The 23,821-nt window shown below is 37.2% G+C and overlaps 1 protein-coding gene across 1 annotated transcript in view; it reads left to right on the top strand.

Moving 5' to 3' along the window:
- UBE2G1 (ubiquitin conjugating enzyme E2 G1) overlaps positions 1 to 23,258 on the top strand; it is a gene marked incomplete at its 5' end in the record, with an annotated part of 96,897 nt that extends 73,639 nt beyond the window's left edge. The window contains 3 exons of the mRNA XM_059907664.1: positions 4,153 to 4,331; positions 8,444 to 8,566; positions 20,198 to 23,258. Of these exons, the coding sequence (XP_059763647.1) occupies positions 4,153 to 4,331; positions 8,444 to 8,530 (266 nt within the window). The remainder of the gene's footprint in view (positions 1 to 4,152; positions 4,332 to 8,443; positions 8,567 to 20,197) is intronic.
- Between the last annotated feature and the right edge of the window lie 563 nt (positions 23,259 to 23,821).

Here is a 23,821-nt window from a genome sequence, read left to right as displayed (position 1 = left end):
CAAGGCTTTGTTTCAAGAAGTGTAATAGCACCCAGTGACTTGAAAAACAGATGAGTCTTACTGAGGAGAGACTAGACTGGCAAATGGAAAACTATTGGGAACCAAGGAAGCCACCATATTTCATCACATCTAAGATAGCAGTGATCACAAAAGACATGGTTATTTTTTGCACCAGTAAGAAGGGAGAAAAATAATTTCTTTCTGGTAGAACACATTAGCGATAGTCCTACAAGATATATGGAAGCACGAATTGACCACATCTGCCTTGGACGTTTCTTTCATTTCTTCCTAGCCTTTTGGCAGTTTCCCCTGCCTTCTCTTGAATTATTTGATGTGTAATAGTCAATCTTTTTGCACCTATTTCAAAGGAAAATGTAACAAAGTTTCTGAATGTCGTCTCTACCACGAATTAGCTATATTACTGTAGGTAAAGCCTCTTGAACCTTAGTTTCTCTATCTGTGAGAGTTACATGAGAGCATATATGTAAGCAGTACATGGAACCTCTGTTAAGAGGAACAATAGCAATGGCCTCAGTAGTTTTAAGAGGGCAACTGAAATGAGTGTTTATTTTGTTTGTTTTTTAAGGTTGAAGAGATTGTTGGTTTGCAGGCCATAAGGGAGAAGGCATTAGAGAGTGAAGTAATTAAGACTTGATTTGAGAGAAGGGATGCTTTGTGAAGAAAGGATACCCGAGGAGGCAATGGGCCAGGGATGGCAGGTTCAGAAGGATCTATACTTAGGAAGGGGAGTGAGAGTGGTCTGCAATGGGAATGAGAGGAAAAACCAGCATTTGAGTTTCTGCTAGGTGCTGGAGATACAAAGATGATCGAGTTATGGTCTTTCTGTAAGGATATTATGGTATGTGTAGGGGAAAGATGGACATAAATTTAATGGTGAAACAGAGACAACAGTGATGTTGTTATAAAGGTGTTTGGTAGCATAGAATAGGGAGTCAGGGAATGATGGAGAATGTGATTCTTAAATAGAATTTTGAATATGTATCTTTAGTCGTGGGGACTCAATAGTTTTAAAGCTGTATAGTAGGTTCCTCATGACTATATTTATGTCTAGAAAGTTTATACTCATGGGGGAAGGTTTGGAAGGGAAAACCAGACAAAATAGCCAGGAGACAGAGGATTTTATCAATTGCTAATGGGTACGGCATTTCTTTCTGTGGTGATGGTTATACAACTCTTTAAACATACTAGAAACCATTAAATTGTGTACTTCAAATACATGAATTGTATCTCAAAAAGCTGTTTTATTAACAATTATTATATGGTAAAGTCATACAAGTTATTTGTATGACTTAGATGCATTCAATTTGGGACTTGTTTTTCTGGAGGTGCAGTTGCCATAACCACTTAGGTAATTAAAGAAAACTAGTCAAGGCTCAGCAGTGAGCTTAGGGCCTTGGAAGTTACTGACATCAAGGTGACAGGTAATGTATATCAAATCATTATGTGGTATACCTTAAACTTACACAAAGTTTTATGTCAATTATATCTTAATAAAGCTGGCTGGGGGGAGATGGTGGGTAACACTGTGATATAATGAACGGTTTAATTTACTTAGGGAAAAGATGATTAATTTTAGAGATTAGGATAACATCAAAAGTCAGACCAAGGAAAAGGAAAAGAAGAAAGTGATTGAGAGAATGACTTCAAGAACCAGGGAAAGGAAGTGTGCCATGGAAGTAAGAGAGGAAAATGTGTCCAGGAAGGTGTCCTCAACAGTATCAGTTGTTTTGGCCCAGAAGGGTTGACTTTAAAAGTACCCAGGAGAATATGGTCTCCCAATCACTTTGTGAGAATAGTCATAGCATCCTGTTTGGAAGCAGAAGACAGTTTCCCGTAAGGCAAAAAAGAGAGTACCCAAGTGATGGGTAAATAGAGAAGACGAGGGGAAATCAGATTTTCCTAATTTTAGAGCACAGCTTCAAGAGAAGGGAGATAGCTTGAAGGGTATGCATGGTTCAGGTAGTTTAGTTTCAAGATGGAGGAAGAGCTGTGTTTTCTTTTCAGTCATTGATGCTGAGACAGTTGGCTAGCTATTTATGGGGAAATTGATTTAGAAATTTTCTTCACACCAAACAGCAAAGTTAAAGTGATTTTTAAAAATAGTGAATATTATTTTCTGGGTGTTAGGAATTTATAGTTTCAAAAGCAATAAATATTGGAAGACTATAAAGAGGAAAGAGAAGTGGTAACTAAATTCAGTATGGGATTCTTAAATGGATCTTGTGTCAGATAATAAGGCCAGCTATTAAAAAATATTATTGGGGTATTGAAATGAAAGAAAAAAAATAACAGGCAGAAATTAAACAAGGAAAATTAAGAAGCAGTTTGGCAAGAAGAAAACTAAACATTGAGTACGTAAATGGGTAAAGGATATGAACAGACATTTGACTAAAGAGGAAATACATAAAGTTTCTGTACATGGAAAAATTTAGCCCCTAAAAGTATTTTAAACTAGATTTCAGTTGTGAAATTTAAAAATTTTTCAATAAAGAAAAATCTTAGTTTTATTGCCTTGTCACTCAGAATTATCAGCTCATATCTTGCATTTTTAAAGTATAATTTGGTGATAGGTATTAAGCATAAAAACCTCTTTCTAAGAAACTAAATTGTATGTTTAAAATGAAATGACACAAGGTTAAAATTTTAAAGGTGCTAAATTACGATAATTTCTATAAAAGGAAAATGGGTCTTAAATAGATTCTCTCTGATAGAATTCTATACAAACATTTGATGTTAAATGTTCTCAAAGAAAATGACTTCCTTTTCTCAAAGAAAAAATTTTAAGTGATAAGTGAGGAAAATATCTTAATACTGTGTAAGCATTTTCTGTTCAACTTTATAGTGCTGTTACAAGTTTTGCTGTTGTTATTCTTGCCTCTTGATCTAGTTAGTTATTTCATTTTAGTTAAGAGATTTTACTAGGAGGTGTAGGTGAGTTGGGAAAAGGAACCTTAATTGAAGAACAGCTCATATACAAGACATTGAAGGCATGGGTCTTGAATGTTGCATTCACTGCTGAACTCCATGTCAGGTGGTGGGCGCCTGGCACACGACACGCGTTCAAGAAGCATTTATCGGAGAGCCACAGTGCACACGAACTTTGACTCTGGTTACCCAGAGTTTATAACAGCAGGGGAGTGCTTGAGTTAGGAGGTAAAAAGTAGGCTTTAACATTATACCTATCATAAATTGGTTGGACTTTAGGTAGGAAGTCAGGGATGAAATATACATATAAATAGTGTCATTGGTTATTTATATGATTTGGAAATTTGGTTAAAAAATATTTAACCAAAATTTTATACTTTTCTGTCTTTTCTAACATTTCTCCAATAAGTATGCTTTTTGCAATAGGGAAAATTTCACTGTAGAAGATTAATGAATGTTATGATTTTGATAGTTCCCCAATAGGGAATATTTGTGTGATATAAATATGGATTAGGACCCCTCTGCCCCTTTTGATCAACAATTAATTTGTGGCTTGGATTTTAGAACCGTTTTATAGATTAGGGGCCTAATGAATATCACTTATGTTGATGAATTTTCACTAACAATATGACATGTTCCTTTTGTGGATTTGAGTATACTTTTCCCCTGAAAATATAATTTTGCCTTTATGTGATTTTAAAAGTATATTATCATGTTACCTTTTGTGTTTTTCTTAGGAAAGTCTCTAGACCTTTGACTATTAAAAATTTCAATCAATAAGTTAGTGGGGAAACTAGGAATTCATTATCTAGAAACTCAATTCTGGTGTTTGGACCATATGCTTTCTACAAATGAAGAACAGATTCAATAGATGCCGTTTCTTCATTTCATTGTATTTATTACATGTAAATGCTAGGCACCATCTACATACTAGGTGTCTTGAAATTTTGTACAAATGAAAAAGGTAGCTTACATTCCTTTTGGGTTTGTCAGGTGGATCCTACTTGGTAAAATCTTTGGTCTTCCTAAAAGGTTAACAGGTTCCATTTTGGAAATTAACTTCTGTATCTTTTCAGTGGTACAGTGGTATTGAATTTTATACAGATGCCATGGGAATTGGGACCATGTTTATTATAATATGTATTTTATGTATAGCCAAATTATTTTAAATATTTAAAACAGTAATCTTATTCTCTAATTTTGCAGTTGATAAAAATGGTGACGTATGCATTTCTATTCTTCACGAGCCCGGGGAAGATAAATATGGTTATGAAAAGCCAGAGGAACGCTGGCTGCCTATTCACACCGTGGAAACCATCATGATTAGTGTCATTTCTATGCTGGCAGACCCTAATGGAGACTCACCTGCTAATGTTGACGCTGCGGTAAGGTGGTCCCATGCACACATCTCCCCTCCCGTTTAATTAAACTTGATTAGAACTATAGTAGCTTTATAAGTATATATGTGTGGGTGTGTATCGATATATCTGTTTTTATTCATTTAATTTTTTCATGAATCTGTACAAAGATAAGTAAGATGTAACTAAGCTTTACCCCTAAATATTTGTACCTGCATCTTTTAAGAATAAGGACACTATGGACTTCCCTGTTGGCACAGTGGTTAAGAATCCTCCTGCCAATGCAGGGGACACGGGTTCGATCCCTGGTCCAGGAAGATCCTACATGCTGTCGACCAGCTAAGCCCATGTGCCACAACTACTGAGACTGCATTCTAGAGCCTGTGAGCCACAACTACTGAAGCCCGCGTGCCTAGGGCCGGTGCTCCGCAACAAGAGACGCCACCGCAGTGAGAAGCCCGCGCACCGCAACGAAGAGTAGCCCGTGCTCGCCGCAACTAGAGAAAGCCTGCGAGCAGCAACAAAGACCCAATGCAGCCCCCCCTAAAAAAATAAATTAAAAAAAAAAAAAGGAATAAGGACACTATCCTATATAACTATAAAACAGCTGTCATACCTATGAGAACTTACTATCAAGTCCCTAGTAGGTCCATATTATTATTCCCAAGCTTTTATTTTTAAAACTTTCAGACCTACAAAATGTTGCATTAGTTAAATAAACACCCTTAAACACCCCTATACCCTACACATATAGGTTCACAAATGTGGAGATTTTACAACGTTGTTATTATCATTATCATTATTATTATTTGCTAAACGGAGAATACTTTACAGATCTTTATGTTTAAGTATATACTTAAATACTTCAGCATGTATCTCCTAAGAACGAAATGGGTGGGGCGGCAGAATCCAGAATTTTAGGAACCCACATTACTTTTTAAAAATTAGTTAATTAATTTTGGCTGTGTTGGGTCTTTGTTGCTGCACGAGGGCTTTCTCTAGTTGTGTTGAGTGGGGGCTACTCTTCATCGTGGTGCTCAGGCTTCTCATTGCGGTGGCATCTCTTGTTGTGGAGCACAGGCTCTAGGCGTGTGGGCGTCAGTAGTTGTGGCACTCGGGCTCAGTAGTTGTGGCACACGGGCTTAGTTGCTTTGTGGCATGTGGGATCTTCTGGACCAGGGCTTGAATCCATGTCCCCTGCATTGGCAGGCGGATTCTTAACCAGTGCGCCACCAGGGACGTCCTCACATTACATTTTGTATTCGTTTTATTTATTTATTTTTTACTTATTTTTTTATTTTTTATTTTGTAAAGGATGGTGTTTCTTACCATTTTATTGTAGGTTTCTCATTTTTACATTATTTTTATTTTCATTTTTTTGGTCTTCTCTTCCTTCTCCTTTTCCTTTTTTTAAAAATTATTTTATTTATTTGTTAATTTTTTTGGGCTGCACTGCACTGCATGGCATGTGGGATCTTAGTTCCCCGACCAGGGATCGAACCCGTGCCCCCTGCAGTGGAAGCGTGGAGTCTTAACCACTGGACCGCCAGGGAAGTCCTGTATTCATGTTTTATTAGTCTCCTTTAATCTAGAATAGTCCTAGTTCCTCAGCCGTCTACCCTTCTTTAACAATCCTTTTGTTCTAATTCTTATTCTTGGAAACTTTGTTAGTATATGTGAAAGCTGGGAGGTTAAATTCACCCTTTTTTCTTGTTATTTCAAACCTGCATAAAAACTTGGGTGAAATCTTACATGTAGAAAAACAGTACATATATAACCCCCTTTCAAATCTCTGGCTTTGAATTTTTGAATTTAGTAATTGAATTGAAGTAAACACTGGCAGAAAACCATTCTAACTTCTAATAAGTCAAGTATCAGTCCAGACAACATAAGGGGCTCATGTGTGCAGAATTGGTTCCACTCAAAAGAGTGTGTGAGTAATAAGCCAGATGTTAAACTAAGAGTGAAAAATTAAATAAGAGTGAGTTGAAGGAAGAGGGGTACCATTTAAATGCCAAAGTGAAGAAGTAATTACTTTCAGTACCAATACCCACACTAGCAGCTCTAATTCTAGTGGTCTTCAGTATATTTATATAAAATCTATATATCATTATTATTTTAGGAAGGTATTAAAATTTTGGGTGTAAGTAGGAGGAAAGGCCAAGCTATTGAGTCATACAGACTTTCTGTCAATCTCTTTTCAGCCCCACTTCATTTATTTATTTGTTTGTTTGTTTGTTTGGCTGCTCTGGGTCTTAGTTGCGGTATGCGAGATGTTAAGTTGCGGTATGCAAGATCTTAAGTTGCAGCATGCGGGATCTTATGTTGCGGCATGCAGGATCTTCAGTTGTGGCATGCAGGCTCTTAGTTGCAGCATGCAGGATCTAGTTTCATGACCAGGGATCTAACCTGAGCCCCCTGCATTGGGAGCATGAAGTCTTAACCACTGGACCACCAGGGAAGTCCCTCAGCCCCACATCTTTTTTTTTTTTTAATATTTATTTATTTATTTATTTATTTATTTGGCTGCACTGGGTCTTCTTTAGCTGTGGCATGCACCTCAACCCCACTTCTTACTGACTTCTCAGAGCTGTCATTTCCAGACTTTAACTTCAGAGTTCTGTTCAGTAGGTCCTTTCCCCTCCTTTGCTGGGGTTCCATTGAGACTCCTGTAGGCTACTACTTTCTCTCCTCTGCTGCGTGTTTCATTGTTCTTCCATCTACTTTTGGTCTTCCAGAAAAAATTTCTCCCCATTATTAGATGATTTTAATGCCATTTTCTTTGATAGTGAGGATTTATACCTTAAAAAAATAATTCCGGTATGATCATTTTAATAGGATCTTAGGAGAGCTAAGAGATAAACATATCTGCTTTTTGGTCTGTTGATTCCATAGGTTCTTCACATGTAAAATGCAGATGATAACACCACCCATCTGGTCATCCACAGTGTGTGGCATAGTGGATTCAACAAATGGCGACTCTGTTATTAGCTAGCTCCTGCTTTGAACCATCATCTACCAATCTGTCTTCTACCTAGAAGTCATCCTTGCCCAGTCTTGTGTGTCACCAGAGAATGTCAGTCAAATTATATATCTAAATTCCTTTCCACCCCTCTGCCATTGATTTGAGTCCTTTTAACTTCTTACCTACGTTATTGTGATAGCTTTCTATCTGATCTCCCTGCTCTCAGTCTTACTTCTCTCTGCTAAGTGCTCTTTTTAGGTGATTTTTTTTTTCTTTTCCTGAGATTGACCTTCCTTCTTTTCTGGAATTGACCCTTTCTCCTTAAAAATTTCTTAAATATGATAATGAGGTAATTACAGACAATAACATTTTATCCATAAATACTTCATCAAACATCTCCAAATCTCTGTACATGTTAGCATTATAGTTTATCTCTTAATTTATTATAATGTTTGGCTTTCTGGGGTGCCTTGCTTTGAGGGCAAAAATTGTTGTTCAGATCTCTTCCTCTGCACGGGCAAGTATTGAAGATTTCTATACTTTTTGCTGTTCCTAAATGGATGATACAGGGGGGGAAAAAGGGGCTGGGCATTTTTGTGAGAATTTCCTGCTATTTACTTGCTAAGTAAAATCAGCTCTATTCTCCTGTGAAACTATGCTGGTGCTGTTTTGTGTTCCATTTTCATGGGCCACGCAGTGATAGTGATATTGTCACTGTCATGTGTCCCACCCCCTCATCCCCCCACCCCCACTAGAAATAGTACTCATTATCATCTCAGTATGATGCATTACGCCCATATACTTGGTATTGGAGGCACTGTTATGTCTACTTTATTTTCTGGTTGCTACCAGTAGGGAGAGTTGGTGATCCTTTAGATAGCCTGGATATCTTATTTGTAAGTCGTAGCTTTCTTCTTAGCATAATACAAAACCTCTAATGATCTTCAGGGCCTTGTCCTTTTTTAAAGAAACTTTTGCCTGTAGAGGTCATTTGCATGTATCCTAGCAGAGTGCCTTGCAAAAGTGTTTCTTGACTACTTTTCTACCTTGTCAACTTTTTAACATTTTAAAAGTGTTCACATTGCCAAAGCATTACATTCAAAATTAAAATTAGTATTTGAGATTGTAAGAGGAATTTACATAAAATCAGTTGCTGTTACTTTGGTACTTACAGAAAGAATGGAGGGAAGACAGAAATGGAGAATTCAAAAGGAAAGTTGCCCGCTGTGTAAGAAAAAGCCAAGAGACTGCTTTTGAGTGACATTTATTCAACAGCTGTAACTTCACTTATTTCAGGGTAAGTTCATTTTAAAAATTGTCCTATTCTTTTGCATTTTTATACATGTCATAAATGTTTTTAGAAATTGTGTGATTTGGGTATTTGAATTGCTTGTTTTCATTGGCCTCATTTTTTAGTGGTAGTATCCAGTAGTCTCCTATTTCTCAGCAGAAATAGTGTCATCCGCTTGCTTTTTCCTTCAGTAAATGCAGCTGTTTTTTACTAGATATTCTGTGTTAAACTGGTTGTTAGTATGGTAGCAGTCTATTTCTTCTCACTGATGGTAAAATTTCTCATTATAAAGTTCTGTTCTGTTTTTTTTTAAAGCTAAGTTTCCTCCGTTTTACCTTTTGGTTTACCATCTTTGATTAAGCTAGGCATTGAAGTTTCTTGTATCTTTTCATACTGTGCTATATGAATAACGAATGACTTAAATTTTTGTTTCCCAGTTTTTTTTAAAAAAGGATCATATTTTATATTAAACATCTACCTTTCTTGTTTTAATTGGTCTTTATCTCCTTGTTTATTACTTATAGGGCCAGTAGGAAAATTTTCCCTTTTGTTGTATACCATGTGTCCACAAGTCCGTTTTAAGTCTAGCAAGGAGCCAAAGATAGCAGCCACCCATCTGGCTTAGAAGAGGACATGGTGTAGATGAATTGACCAAATGTGTGATATTTAAGTTATTTGGTTTCCCTTTTTAAAATCAAATATCGAGGTGATAAAACCTGTTTATGAAGCGTAGCATCTAAAAAATCAGAATACATGATACATCCCTGTACCTGGCCACCTATTTTAAGCAAAAGAACTTTAGGAATTCCCAGGTGGTCCAGTGGTTAGGACTCTGTGTTCTCACTGCCGAGGGCCCGGATTCAATCCCTGGTGGGGAACTAAGATCCCACAAGCTGTGTGGTGTGGCCAATCAATCAATCAATCAATATTAAAAAAGAAAAAGAACTTTATTACCTGTTACATCTCCTATATTCCCCTCCTACCCCATCCTTTTTTCATATTCCCAATTCTTTGTTTACCATTGCTTTTCTTCACAATTTCATCAAGTTTGTATTCCTAAACAACATATTCCATGTTTTTGAACTGAATATATGTGGAATTATAATGTATGCATTCTTTTGTGACTTTTAGCTCATCATTATATTCTTGAAATTGGTCTTTGTTATGTGCAGTTATATTTCTTCTGTTTTCGCTGTTAAGTAGTATTTCATTAGATAAATTACTCTTGATTCTCATTGCATTATTTCTCTATTTGGGGAGGGGTTCTTTTGTTTGTTTTGCTTTTTTTGTTGTTGTTTTGTTTTGTTTTTGCTTGGGTTTTTTTGTTTGTTTGTTTTTTGTTCTTTTGGGGTTTTTTGGCCATGCCTCCTGGCTTGCAGGATCTTAGTTCCCCAATCAGGGATTGAACCTGGGCCCAGGGCAGTGAAAGCACAGAGTCCTAACCACTGGACCACAAGGGAATTCCCCGATTTTGCTCTGTTTTTGCTATTACAGAGAATGTGGCTATCCTTGTTTCTTGTTGCAGAGATACTACAAGAGTTTCTTGGGTGTATATGTAGGGGTGGCATTAAGTTAAAGGTATATGCACATCACTTTGAGTAGATAATGCCAAATTGTCTTCCAAAATGTTGCATCTATTTATACTCCTTTTGGCAAGGACAAGGATTCCATTTGTTCCATATTCTCTTTAACATTTGATATTATCAGACTTCTTCAAAGTTTGCTTTCCCAAAGTTTTTGATCTGGTGTAAAATGATATGTCATTATGGACTTAATGTGTGTTGCCTTAGTTACCAATGCAATTGCGTATTGTAACATGTGTTTGACCATTGACACTTCCTCTGTGAAATGCTTATTCTGGTCTTTCCTGTTTTTCAGTTAGGTTATTGATTTGTATCCTTGTCAGTTCACTTTTTCCATGGTGTCTTTGGATGAACAGAGGTGCTTAATTTTAATGCAGTTTAATTTTTTAGTTCTTTCCTGTATGCGTTTTACTTTTTGTGTCTTAGTTTCTTCCCTGCCATCAGAAAGCTACTATTGTATATTGTCTTCTAAAAGTTATTATGGTTTTGCCTTTCACAAATGTGTTGAATTCACTGAAATTGGTTGATGTATGGTGTGAGTTGGAGTTCAACTTTACCCTTTGATTCCCCCTAATATATAACTGTTGACTGCATCATTTATTGACAAGTCCATCCTTTCACCACTGATATGCAGTGTCAGTTATGTTGTAAAACTACATTCCAGGTATGTGTTGATCTGTTTCTGACCTTTCTAGGTTTCTTTGGTTGGCTTGTCTATCCTTGAACCGGTATCACACTGTCTTAATTTTTATTTATGATTTTTATGATTAAACGTATCAAATGCAAAGGTAAATCAGAAGTTAAGCTAAAGTCTACCCACTTTTCATTCTGTTTTCATGTTTGATATCTCTAAGTTTCTGAAAAGACTCATATCTACTTTTAGATCTTGTTATAATAACCTAAAATGCTGAAAATTAACCTTACTTCTCTTTGTTCCCAACAGATATAGCAATAACCTTGCAGTCTTCAAATTATTTGTTTTTCACCATCTTATTTATATCTGTTTTGTTTATTTTTGCTAACAGTCCTGTCCTGATTTCATTATCATTACATCTAATACCTCCCACACATCTAGTCAGTGATCCTCATCTTTTCTTTTGACTCTTGCTTTCCACCACCTTAGGTCAAGTTCTTGTTACTAGTTGAACATCTTTTGTGTCGGCCTGCACTTCATCCTAGATATTTGTCCTGGATACAACTGCCATGTTAGTCTTCACAAAGCTCAGCTCATTCATTGCATTGGTTCTTTTATGGGTCGGACAATATCTTAGGAACAACAAACACTTCAGGGCTTGTTTTCTTTACCCATACTATTTTCCAGTCAGAAAAGAGCTTGGCGACAACAACGAATTGAGTGGAAGGAAATAATAGGTTGGAGCCTAAGCTTATGCGTGATTTTACCTTATAAACAGTACTTTATAAATTTAGGAAATAATCAAGAATTTTATTTACCTTGATAGTATATTGCAAATAAAATAAATAAATACGAATGAAGTGTCACGAACCAGTCTTGTAAGGGATTATATATTATCTTTGTTGGTGGGATTAGAGTTAATTTATACTTGATCATAACATACACATCTTTAAAGTATACTTATCAAGATTAAGGTTCACGTAAAAAGAAGATGGAGGCAAATAATAATGTTGAATGAAAATACCTCCTTGCATAGAATAGGTTAATTGAAAAACAGTATAGTATACTGTTAATGATGAAACTAAACTGAGAACTTACAATTAAAGGTGTAGGAAGCAATAACTGGAAATCTTGGCAAACAGGTCAGCACTGCTTACACATCCTTCTTTAAAGTCGCAAGTCCTACATATAGATTCATTCGTGCATTGTAATGTCTGTGCACTGTTGTAGAAGGGTATGTGTGGCAGCTGGATGTTAGATAGGACAGAATTTTGAATTAAATTAATGCACTAATATTTTAATGGTTAATTTTAGTTACTCTTCCTAACTTATTGTGTTAGTATTAAGCTCAGGCTTCTGTGTAAAAAATTATAGTCTTTGAACTGTGTGTTTTTCACTGGTAAGAACTGAGTAAACGATTTTGCGTTTTGTTTTCAGTCTGAAGCTCATCCTCATCACGAGGATCCTTTGGCCCCCCTGTGGCCAAAGACAAACATTCTTTGGGAAACATTGATGAATAAGTAATTAAGGGGAGTTTCCTGGTGGTCTGGTGGTTAAGATTTCACTGCCGTGGCACAGGTTCAATTCCTGGTTGGGGAACTGAGATCCCACAAGCTGTGTGGTGCCGCCAAAAAAAAAAAAAAGTAATTCAAGCAGACGTACTTAACTAGCATTCAGGGACCCAATCTTGTCTATTGTATGTTGATTAAAAATTGCTAGTAGCTTCCCTCGTATGCTCATATAGTCCCCCTCTTTCTGAAATGTATCTTGTCATTCATTCAACTCAAATACTCAACCCATTTCCCGTGCCAAGGGTCTGGAATATGTGTCCTGTTTCTTTTGCCACTTGAGATGAGGTCCATTTCAAATTCCCCTTCTTTCATGAAGTTATTGCTCTTCATCCCCAAGCAAATTCTTCCCTTTCTGAAGCACTGTAGCACATAGTCTTAACTTTTAGCCATTTATGAATTTGTCTTACTGCTCTTGTTACGTATGATATGATGCAGTTGGGAAGTAATGCCTCAGTAAGTACCCAATTCCAGTCATCTGTTTGGATTGCACTAAAAGTGAAATCATTTGAAAATTAAATTAAGAAATCACATCAGACTCCATGACTTAACTAATATCTTCTAAAAAAGGGTCTATGTTTTACTCATCTACCTAATGCACAGAACAAGGTGGGCTGTAGGGTTGAGGTGCCCACATAATCTTTATTTTTTTATTATTATTATTTTTTATAAAGTTATTTATTTTTACTTATTTATTTTTGGCTGTGTTGGGTCTTCGTTGTTGCTCGCGGGCTTTCTCTAGTTGCAGCAAGTGGGGGCTACTCTTCGTTGTGGTGCGCGGTCTTCTCATTGCGGTGGCTTCTTTTGTTGCGGAGCACAGACTCTAGGCATGCGGGCTTCAGTAGTTGTGGCACGCAGGCTCAGTAGTTGTGGTACACAGGCTTAGTTGCTCCGTGGCATATGGGATCTTCCTGGATCAGGGCTCGAACCCGTGTCCCCTGTGTTGTCAGGCGGATTCATAACCACTGCGCCACCAGGGAAGCCCCACATAATCTAAATGTCTCTGTCATTACATGATTTTTATGCCCACGGCTATACTATAGAAACCTGTTGCTTTGTGGCAGATTTAGCGAGCTCTAGTCTATCACTCAAACTCTTCTTAAAGACTTGCTTTTTTCATGCACTTTCTGAATATCCTCAGTCTCTGTAGTCTTGTGATAGGATGATGCGAAATAAAACCCACAATAAGCACTTGAAAAATGTACATTCTATTTGGGTTGAATGAAAAGTTTAATTTAGTATTTTTTATGATGTAATTTTTTACATCGAAATCCATAACTTAATGTAATTTTTTTTAAACTGGAAGCATTAGTGTTGATGTACTTGACCCAGATTTTCATTTCACTTTTATTGTGGTAAACACACGACCTAAATCTACCCTCTTAACAATTTTTATGTGTACAGTATTGTTAACTATATGCACATTGTTGTACAGTACATCTCTAGAGCTTTTTCATTTTGCACGACTGAAACTTCTCTACCCCTTGAACAACAACTCTCCATTCCCCCTCTCCCCAGGCCTTGGCAACCACCACTCTATGTTTCTTATCAGTGTGACTACTTTAGATACCTCATATAAGTATAATCATGTAGTATTTGTATCTCCTATATAAAGATTATTAATAATAACCATATCCTTTTTCTAATTCAGGTGTGGGATGGGATGAAGAGAGAGGAAAAAGGGAGAAACAAATCCTCCCTTTCCCATAGATCAGCAGCATGGCCACATTCTATACCACTAGACAAAAGGACTTTGGTCTTTTGGTTCTGTATCAAGGCTAGAGGGATTGTATTAGTTCTCTATTGCTATGCTACAAATTACCTAAAATTCAGTGACTTAAAACAGCATTTCTTATCTCATGGTTTCCATAGGCCAGGGTTCCGTGTATGACTCGGCTGACTCTTCTGGCTCTGGGCTCCTTATTATGCTGCAGTCAAGGTGTTGGTTGGCACTGCAGCCATCTCAGGGCTCAGCTGTGGGTGGATCTGCTTCCAAGTTCAGTCAACTAGTTTTTGTCAGGTTTCTATTCCTTACAGGCCATTGACTGAGTCCTAAGTTTTTTGTCACATGGGCCTCTTCATAGGTCAACTCACAACTTGCTGGTTGGCTTCATCAGGGAATAAGTAAGATGATAAGAGAAGATAAGCTATGGGTGTAGTGGATGTTACTGTCTCCTGTCCAGAGGGAAATAATCATATCCCAGCCTGCTGGGAATGTTGCCTACTGATAACTCATAGCTGAGTTGCTTCCTAGGAGTTGCCCTTAGCTAAAAGAGATCACTTGCCCAAGTTAGTCCCCTTCTCCAGAGGCCACTTGCATCCAAGGACTAGTTGGTTTGGGTAAGGGATGGGTTGATACAAAGGCTTGGACTTTTTTCTCAATTTGGGAATTATCTGAAGGGCCATTCTAGTGTGGGATTGACTGAAGCCTTTATTTCAACTGCCCCCCTCAGTTCATCTTCTTCTTCTGCTTAGACCTATTTCCCTCACTCTTGTTTTTGGAAGCACTTCCCAGTAAACGTTTTACAAATACCTGTCTGAGAATCTGTTTCGTAGATACCCTGACCCAGGATAGTAGGCACTGTGTAACCCAGCACAGTAAGATAGAAGATTTTCTGCCTTACCTCGTTGCATATGTGTACACATGAATCTAGAGTCATTTCTCACAAATAGAAGTATATGTGGCTCCATGTATATGGCTTCTGTTCCTCCTAGGCGGCCATATTTTCTTCATGGCTTACTTGAGACCACATTTGGAGTATGTGATTATCACAATAGGACCACATCCTTGATGGGTTTCATATTCAGATCATTTAGGGATTAGCCTCCACATCTCACCCGTATCTCCTTAAAATTAGAGCTCCTTAAACGTTGAGGCTTTCTGATCTCTTGTGTTACAATAAGATTATGAAGAAAAGTGCAAACTCTACTCAACCTGCTTCAAGGATGCATCCATCTCACTCCCACTAATACAGGTGATCTATAGTGATCTTGTTGACTGAGGTAAGGAGGAGACTAAGCTATCTCCAGTAAATTTTAAAACATAAGACAGATATGAAAAACAAAACTATCAGAACAAAATACAGGAGAATATCAAGGTAGAGAAGGATTTATTAGGCACCAGTAACACCCATAAAAGGAAAAAATTTGATAAATTTGGTTGTATCAAAACCAAAAACTTAAATATTATGACAAGATAAAGTTAACAAAAATAAGTGGCAAACTGGGAAAAATTTTCTGTAAATCTAATATTCAGGATTTCTATCTAGAATCTACAAACTTTTGCAAAGCAATAAGAAAAATATCAGCACAAAGGAAAATGATATGAATAGATAATAAATAGAAGCAAAAAGAAAGATGATTGTTGTTATGCATGCAAAAATTAATTCAGCTGTATTTGTAAGCAGAAATACAAAGCTACAGGGGATGACATCAAATCCATCAGGTTGTCAAAAATCAAAATGTCCAAGAAACCCAAGTGTTGGTGAGGATTTCGGGAAATGGTGTACCTGAAATATTGGCATAAGTGAAGTTGTTCTGTCAACATTGGAGAGCAATTTGGTAATAGCTAGTCAATTTGAAAACATATATCCTGCGATTTAGGTGTATAGGTTAGAGAAACTCTAGCACATGTGTACAGAGAGACATGATGCAAGGATATTGCTTGCAGTATTGTGTGTAATTTTTAAAAGGCCTATTAGAATTGATCAGTTACTATTAATATCAGTTACAATATTCTATCGTATCAGCTAAAATACCTAATGTAGACTTAGTTATATATAATCACATGGTTTAATCTCAACACAATCTTGAGTAGGAAAAGCAATTTTCAAAAAAAAAGTATGATATTTATGTAAATTATAAAGTAAAACCGGGGACTTCCCCGGTGGTCCAGTGGTTGAGAATCCGCCTGCCAATGCAGGAGACACGGGTTCGAGCCCTGGTCTAGGAGGATCCCACATGCCGCGGAGCAACTAGGCCCATGGGCCACAACTACTGAGCCTGTGCTCTAGAGCCCGCGAGCCACAACTAGAGAAAGTGCAGCAATGAAGACCCAACGGGAAAAAAAAAAAAAAAAAGTAAAACCGACTATATTTTATTCTATCATAGTAATCTGATAGAATAAAAGTTTTTTTAAAAAGAAAGGACTAGAAGAAATATGGAAAATTCTTAAAATTTGTAGTACTACTTAACTTTAGGGAGGAAGAGAGGGACCTGGGAAACAAAGGGGCTTTGCCTTGTTTTTTTTTTTAAACTGTCTATCTTCCAGCACATTTGGCTCACCTTCTTCCCTCTCCACAGAAAACTAAAGTAATAAGGAAACCAGGGGCTGCCTGTTTGCCACATCCAAAGGCTTAATTTTAGTTTAGTGGGGTTTTTTTGGCCGCACCATGAGGCATGTGTGATCTTAGTTTGCCCGACCAGGGATCGAACCTGTGCCCCCTGCAGTGGAAGTGGGGAGTGTTAACCACTGGATTGCCAGGGAAGTCCCTTAGTTTTGATTTTTAATCTCTGTAGCAATTGAATTGAATTGACTATTGATGTCCCTTCTAGAAACATCTTCTCTAACCCATAAATATCATGGCTCTATTTTGGTTCCCTCTGAATCTGACTGCTACCTTTATAGTTGCAGCTATATATAAGGAAAAGTAAATCTCTTTCCCATCTCAGCTCCCCAGTTCTGCTATCAGAAGTAAACACTTTAATCTTTCAGAAATCTTACTCTCCCCCAACACACATGTACACACAAGTGTGATTTTGTGTGTCTGTGTTTATAACAAATGTATACATAGCATACACTCTGTACTTTCAACATTGTCTTGATATTTTACTAGCTCAGTAATATATATCTGCTTCCCTTTTAACAGTTGCGTGTTATTAAGGATTAAGATTTATATCTTGAAATGAGAGGTAACACCAAGAACAGCTGACCCTGAGCTCATTTCATTTCTTGTTAATGAATATTTACAAAGGCACTGTTTTCTTGGGAAAGAAGGGGCTCTGTAGGAGTGCCATAGACATTATCCAGGCCATTAGAGAGCTGTTCACCTAGCCAGTTAGATCAGGCATAAAAAAGGTTAAACCACACGCGGAGCTCTAGTGGGAGTAGAAGCACGGTGCCGCTTTGAGAAAGTATGACTGGTACTGAGTGGTTAGGACGGAGGTTAGACGTAGGGCTGCGAGTGAGATTAGAAGTCTCTAGAGTAGAGATGACCATTCATTTGGTATAGAGAGCAGTACATACTAGGGCCAAAGACAGCATCTTGCACAATTTCCACATTTAGGGGACAGAAACATGTGGGCTGCTTGGTCACAAGGAGGAGAGCTAGGAGAGTGAGGTATTACCGACCTCAGAAAGGAAGTGTGTGGATGGTCACCAGTGCATGACATAAGGAAAAGAAAAAGAATAGTTCAGTTTGGGGGAAAAACGGATGGATTGGTGATAGGGGGAGAGTTGTTGTTTAGTAAGTAGTATATTTGGTGGCAGTGTAGAATGAATTGGAACTTTTGGAATCATCTGTGTGAAAGATAATGGGGAAAACTTCCTTGATACTAAGCTATTTAACTCATGGACTGCTTTCACTTAAGAATGGTTGAGCTTATTGGGACACTTACCCTTGAATGACGAATTACTTTCAATATTGTCTTTAACATCAAAAAGTGTTTAAAAAAAAAGTGTTTTTTTTTTTGGAAATCACGCTTGTCTTTTTATTTTTTAGGCCTTTTAAAAAGATTAAATTGTGTAACCACATGGAAAACTAATGATTTGATTCTAGTTTTAGAAATAAATGGAACAAGACACTTTCCAACTAAACCATCTCCAGATTTGTAGGTTAGAAATCAAGAATAATGAAGTGTAAGTTTGAGGCAAAAAATAGACAAGTTATTTTGTAAAGACATACAGTTGATATAATTTCCATTAATATAAAAATGGTGTGATTTTTTAACAACGTCACACAACAGAAGATTTATTTTAAACCAGAAATGGGATATGCTTACAAATTGTAAATGACTGTTTTAGGTCAGCACCGTTTATTTGAGTGTTATGCAGGTAATTCAGTTTCACACTTCTCTTTCTAGAGAAAAGAACAACAAACTTGCTTTTTCTGTACCAAGGCCTTTTTTCTGTTTAGAATATATTTTATTTAAAGGGTGGGGGGGAGTAGATTTTTCTTTTCCTGCTGAAGAAGCTAAAGCTATTTAAAGCTGGGTCCTAACTACTAAAAGGCTCCAATACCTGATTTTAGGTCGTTAATGACTTTCTATAGTCAGCCCTCTCTGGAGTATTTTTCTTTAAAACCTCACATGGAAACAGTTTAAATGGTTCTTTTGTGGCCCTGAAATTTCTTGTTCATATCATAAGGGAATGATTACTGAATGCCCAAGCTCTATACCCAGTTCTTTTTCAGCCCTGAGAGGTTAATTGGGCAGGGGTAAATTTGGGTGTGATATGTAGTCTTTGGAAAAACATTTAAGTAACATAACCTAAAAGTTACAGTCCTATTCATAATGATTTCTCTTGAGTATCAGTCTGTGTCTTTAGATTTTCTAATAAAACATGTGCACATATGTGTATCTGTGTGCAAACGATAGAACCTGATTGCTGGTGAAGGTGGTATATTCATATTTGGTGGATTCAGTGCTTTGCTGGGGACCATTTACATTGATTGGTATGAGCCCTTTGGAGAGAAATTTAGCAGTCATTCTACTTCTCAGGAGCTGTCTTAGGGAGGCAGTCTAAATTCGGGAAATAGGCACATGTTCGGCCATAGATAAGCCCACAGCTTTCTTCCTGCCCACGTCAGAGCTCTGGTATGGTTGAATTCGGGTGATTGTAATATTGATAAATTCATTCGGGGATTTAGAAGACACACTGAACTTTTCACACGTCTGGTGTGAGTTAAATATTTGCCATGGCTCTAAGTACATTGGGCTTCATTGTTAGGAGTTTAAAATTATATCCCTTGGATTCCCAGTCGTCTTCTATTAGACTTCTTTGTGACCAGCATTGGCTTGGCAGGTGATTCAGACTTCTGTGTTTCTGGAGTACTTGATCCGATGTAATAGTAATAGGTATTCTCCTCCCCTGCCCCCTTCTATTGCTTCCCCTACATACTCAAAGGACACGTTCATATAATAAAAGCTCTGAAAAGTCCAATCATTTAATTCGACTTTTTTTTTTTAATTGAAACTAGTGTTTTCCTAAACTTTTGAACAGGAAACTCTGCCACTTATTAATTAGCTCTGTGACCTTGTCTCTCTTTTCTCTGTAAAATGGGGGAAACCCTTTCATATGGTGATTATGAGCATTACATGAGATAAGTTTGTATAACACTTTGTATACTGCTTGGCACATAATAAGCACTCGATAAGGTGGTAGTTGTTTTTATTTAGCTGTGGTTCTTCTAGTCCAATTGAACACATGAGATCAGCAGATACAAAACAATAGGAAACTAATTGGGAGAGAAGGTCAGTTGTCGGAGGCTTCGTGGATAAAATAGGTTTGGACTGAACCTAGAGAAATCTAAGTTAAGGCTTAGTAATAGAACTTTCTTCACTGATGGAAATAATCTATATTTGCAGTGTCCAACATGGTAGTCAGTGGACATACTGAGCACTCGATATGTGGGTAGTGTGACTGAGGAACTAAATTTAAAATTTTATTAACGATTACTTGAATTTAAAATGAAATGGTTGTATGTGGCTATCATATTGGAAAAGCACAAAAGTGAGCTTAAAGTGAAATGAAAAATTTGTTTCCCAAGAAATGGAATACAAATAAAAATTTCTAATCAATTAATTCTTTTGTAATTTATAATATCATTATATAATGCTGTTTGCTTTCTTGTAGGTCTCCAATTGAGAAACATGGCACTGTTTTTCCTGCACTCTACCCACCTATTGCTGGACTTCTGTTGTAACAAGTTGGCAAACACTGGCTGGAACTGGGCTGCAATAAAACATGCCAGTATCAATGCTGACAAGAGCCTAACAAGTGCCAACTTACAGATGATTACGCATTTTGAATTCTAATGAACTGTTTTAACCTTCAGGAAGAATTGTAAAGACCTGTACATAGCACAACATGATCCGGATAATATATATACTGTTCATGTACATCCACAAACACACCTTGTACCAAATAATGCTTTCTTGTAGTAGAATAAGAATCGTGTAAATTCTAAAAGATTTTAGCAGGTTTTCTTTCCCTATTCATTGTTTCTTATCAGTTTTAAAAGACTCCTTAAAGCATGTCAGATAAAAAGCAATTAGGATTAAAAGTTTCCATTTAATTTCCTTTAAACCATTGAGGCTTCATTAAACTCTTTTCACTTACTAAACTTTGTATCTTCTTTGTTTGGACACACTCCCCTTTGCTTTTATCTCTTCTGTCTGCCAGGAAGTTTTCAAATCATTTAGTTCAAATACTGAAACACTCAATAAGCAACTACTTGATTTTTAATGATGACTTCAGAGGAATGGTCATCACTAGGTGCTTCATCCCTTTTGTATTATACTTGCACCCATCTCTTGGATTGGATATAGCAATAACATTTTTTCATTGTTGAGAGCTCTTGAATTCAGTCATTTTCCCCAAGAACTAAAAAGAGTTGGTTCTGAATTCAATTCAGATTTAAAATTATTGAAATTTACCCCAAACAATACAAAATTCTGATTTGGTTTTATTTTTGCCCTCAGTTACCTAATGTGAAGGTTGGATGAATAAAGCATGCACAGCTGCAGGCTTTCTACTTAACTTCTGGGTTTGCTATTAAAAATGCTGTTTACCCACACACCCTTCTCCTTAGCCCTTCATATTTCTTTGCCTCTATTCTCTATACTGCAGATTTTTCTCACCTATTGTACAAAGAAATTGCGATGTATATTTTCATGTAATTTGATTTTGGAATTCTGTCACCTTATGTAGTGAGTTCTTCCAAAATATAATTTTTTTCCAATAATTGTCAAGTTGTTGGCTTTTATTGTATTGAATGAAGGTTATAATAGAGTGCCAGAGAAGTGCAGTTTAGAAAAATCTCAGGTTGTTTCCTTATGCAAACAAATTTAATACTTGAAAATCACATGGCCATGGCAGTATATGTATTGGGTTCTGTATAGATTCTTATGTGAATCTCAAAGCATTACAGGGATGGAAAGGCTTTGCTATTTGACATATACAGATTTTGCCACTGACATAGTGCACTTGGATTTTTATTACTGTTTGAGCATAAGTATATTTCATATCTCATAAGTTTTCGAAAATAATTTCAGGAAATGTAAAATGAGCATGTGCAGTGTTAAAGGTGGGCCCAGGTTCCTCTGTGTTTGAGGCTGGGACTGGGAGGTAGTCTTTGGCATATAAGGGATAGAACTTGAGACAGTACCCGATGGGACATGGTGTTTAATTGTGAGAATCAGTGAGAATTGGTGCATCTCTGCTCTGTGGGGTTTGGAGAAATGCTTTGGCAGAAGAGTGAAAGGATTCCTGCAAGGAGCCCGTCCTTTACGAACTTTGCATGTCTTTCTTAAAGCAGAAGTAAAATAATTGAGGATGTAGTCACAGTAGAGAGTGATTTTTCTAAATCTCAGTCTCTTCTTCACTCTGAAGCATTAAAAAAGCCCATAAATGTGTAATGGCTGAATGTGAAATTGTTTGATTCATTGCAGCCCAATTTTCTTCAAGAACTTGGCGTGTGACTTTACTTTTTCAAAGACTCTGTAAACATTGTTGCCCCAAAGTGCCAGTACTGCATGCCTACCTGGGACTTTGAATGCAATCCCTTTTTATTCTTAAATCAGAAATTGTTCACATGGTGCTTGCTTGTGGCAAGATGGAGTCTGAATTTTGCTCTCCTATTGCTGTAATTCTGCTAGCAATCTCTTGAGTTAAAACCTGGGATTTGACTCTTCAGAGAGGAGCAAATGACCTAGTAACTCAGGGACAACTATTCTTGAACTTTAAGTGCCACATTAATGCAGTTACTTTGGTGGAACCATGTGTTCTTTAGGGCTAGATCTTGGGGAGTAGAAGGAGAGCCAGGAATGAGTGCAGGTCTCATGACACCCCTTTCCATATGGTGCCCTGAGCGTGCTACATATGGAAACACAGGCCTCGAGAGATGTTTTGGCTTCTTTTCCTCTGTCAGAGGTGTCATCTGTGCCTTTCCCAGTGTTCATCTGACTGTGAATCTAAATGCCTCTACATTTGATGTTAAACCACACTCAGGTGACACTGATCCAGGTGGCTTTTGTCCCAGCAGTGCCTCATCATTAGTGTGAGTCTTGTCTGCTTTAGGAAAAGGATTTTTCTCCCTGACCTTGTGCCAACTATCAACAACACCTGCATAGTCTTATGGATTGTAGAACCGTTGCCTGTTTCCTAAATTTATTCCAAGTTCTTGTAAAGGCTTATCGATTTCAGTCTATGCTTATAATGGGATGGATGATCTCAGTGGCTTTCTGGCCTCTTGTGAGTTTAAAATCCAAATGAGGTTGGTTTTCTTGTCATTACAAGGTAATATTTTTGTGAGGTTATTCCACTAGTTCTGTGATTACTTGGGTGTCATAGTGTCTTTAATGGCCTTCATTCTTGGTTGTGAAATTTTATTTTATATGCTCATTCACCCTCTACAAATCTGCCCGTTTGGGGTTGTGGTGCCTGTGTATTTGCCTGTCTGGTCCCCAGTTGGTGGAATTACCTTTTGTGTACTGCCACTTCTCAGCATCTTTGAAATTTGACATAATGTTGCTTCATTCCAGTTTTTTTGTTTGTTTGTTTGTTTTTTTAGTTCTGTAATTTGTTGATTGTATTTAACTATGTGAGTTCTGTTGTGATGTTTACTGTATTGTAAAGCACCTCGATCATGTGATGGGTGCTCTATAAATCAATAAATGATGACTTAGAGGCTGTATCATGAGCTATTTTGGTTTCAGGATGCAGGTCTCCAAAGCAAGTTATGGGATTCTTTCTATATAAACAGCACATGATAGCAAAGGGTCCACAGGGGAATCTAGATAAAAAATTTTTTAAACCTTATTTAAAGAAGGAACCAGAGGGTAGGAAGTTCACTTGACTTCCAACCTGATATAATGGTCTTAAAATTTCCAGTACGCGGCCAACCACCATTCTTAATCAGAATTTCGTGCATGCTGATTTAGAACCTTATATAAAATAAAATGAGCACATGTTAGAGCATTATTTGGGATTTTGTCTTTGGCCTAGACTGGTTCTACCATGAAGATAAGCCAAAAGGTGAAGAACCCAGTCTCAAAGGTCAACTGGAAGAGAACACAGGCACCATCTCAATCACCACCTTCCCTCCTCTAAACAGATGGGCAAACTTGGCCCAAATACCTGCCCAGTACCACTCAGTAAGTTAGTGGCAAATGCAGCAAGAACTGAGTACTTTTTTCCCGTTTTCTCCCCCTTAATTTTAACAAATTTTTTCCTTTTTCTGGAGGACTGCAAACCGCA

Source organism: Balaenoptera ricei, chromosome 20 (genome assembly GCF_028023285.1).
Source record: "Balaenoptera ricei isolate mBalRic1 chromosome 20, mBalRic1.hap2, whole genome shotgun sequence".
NCBI classification, from domain to species: Eukaryota; Metazoa; Chordata; class Mammalia; order Artiodactyla; family Balaenopteridae; genus Balaenoptera; species Balaenoptera ricei.
The sequence above is the reverse complement of the archived record's forward strand: the minus strand, read 5'-3'. Positions and strand labels throughout refer to the sequence as shown.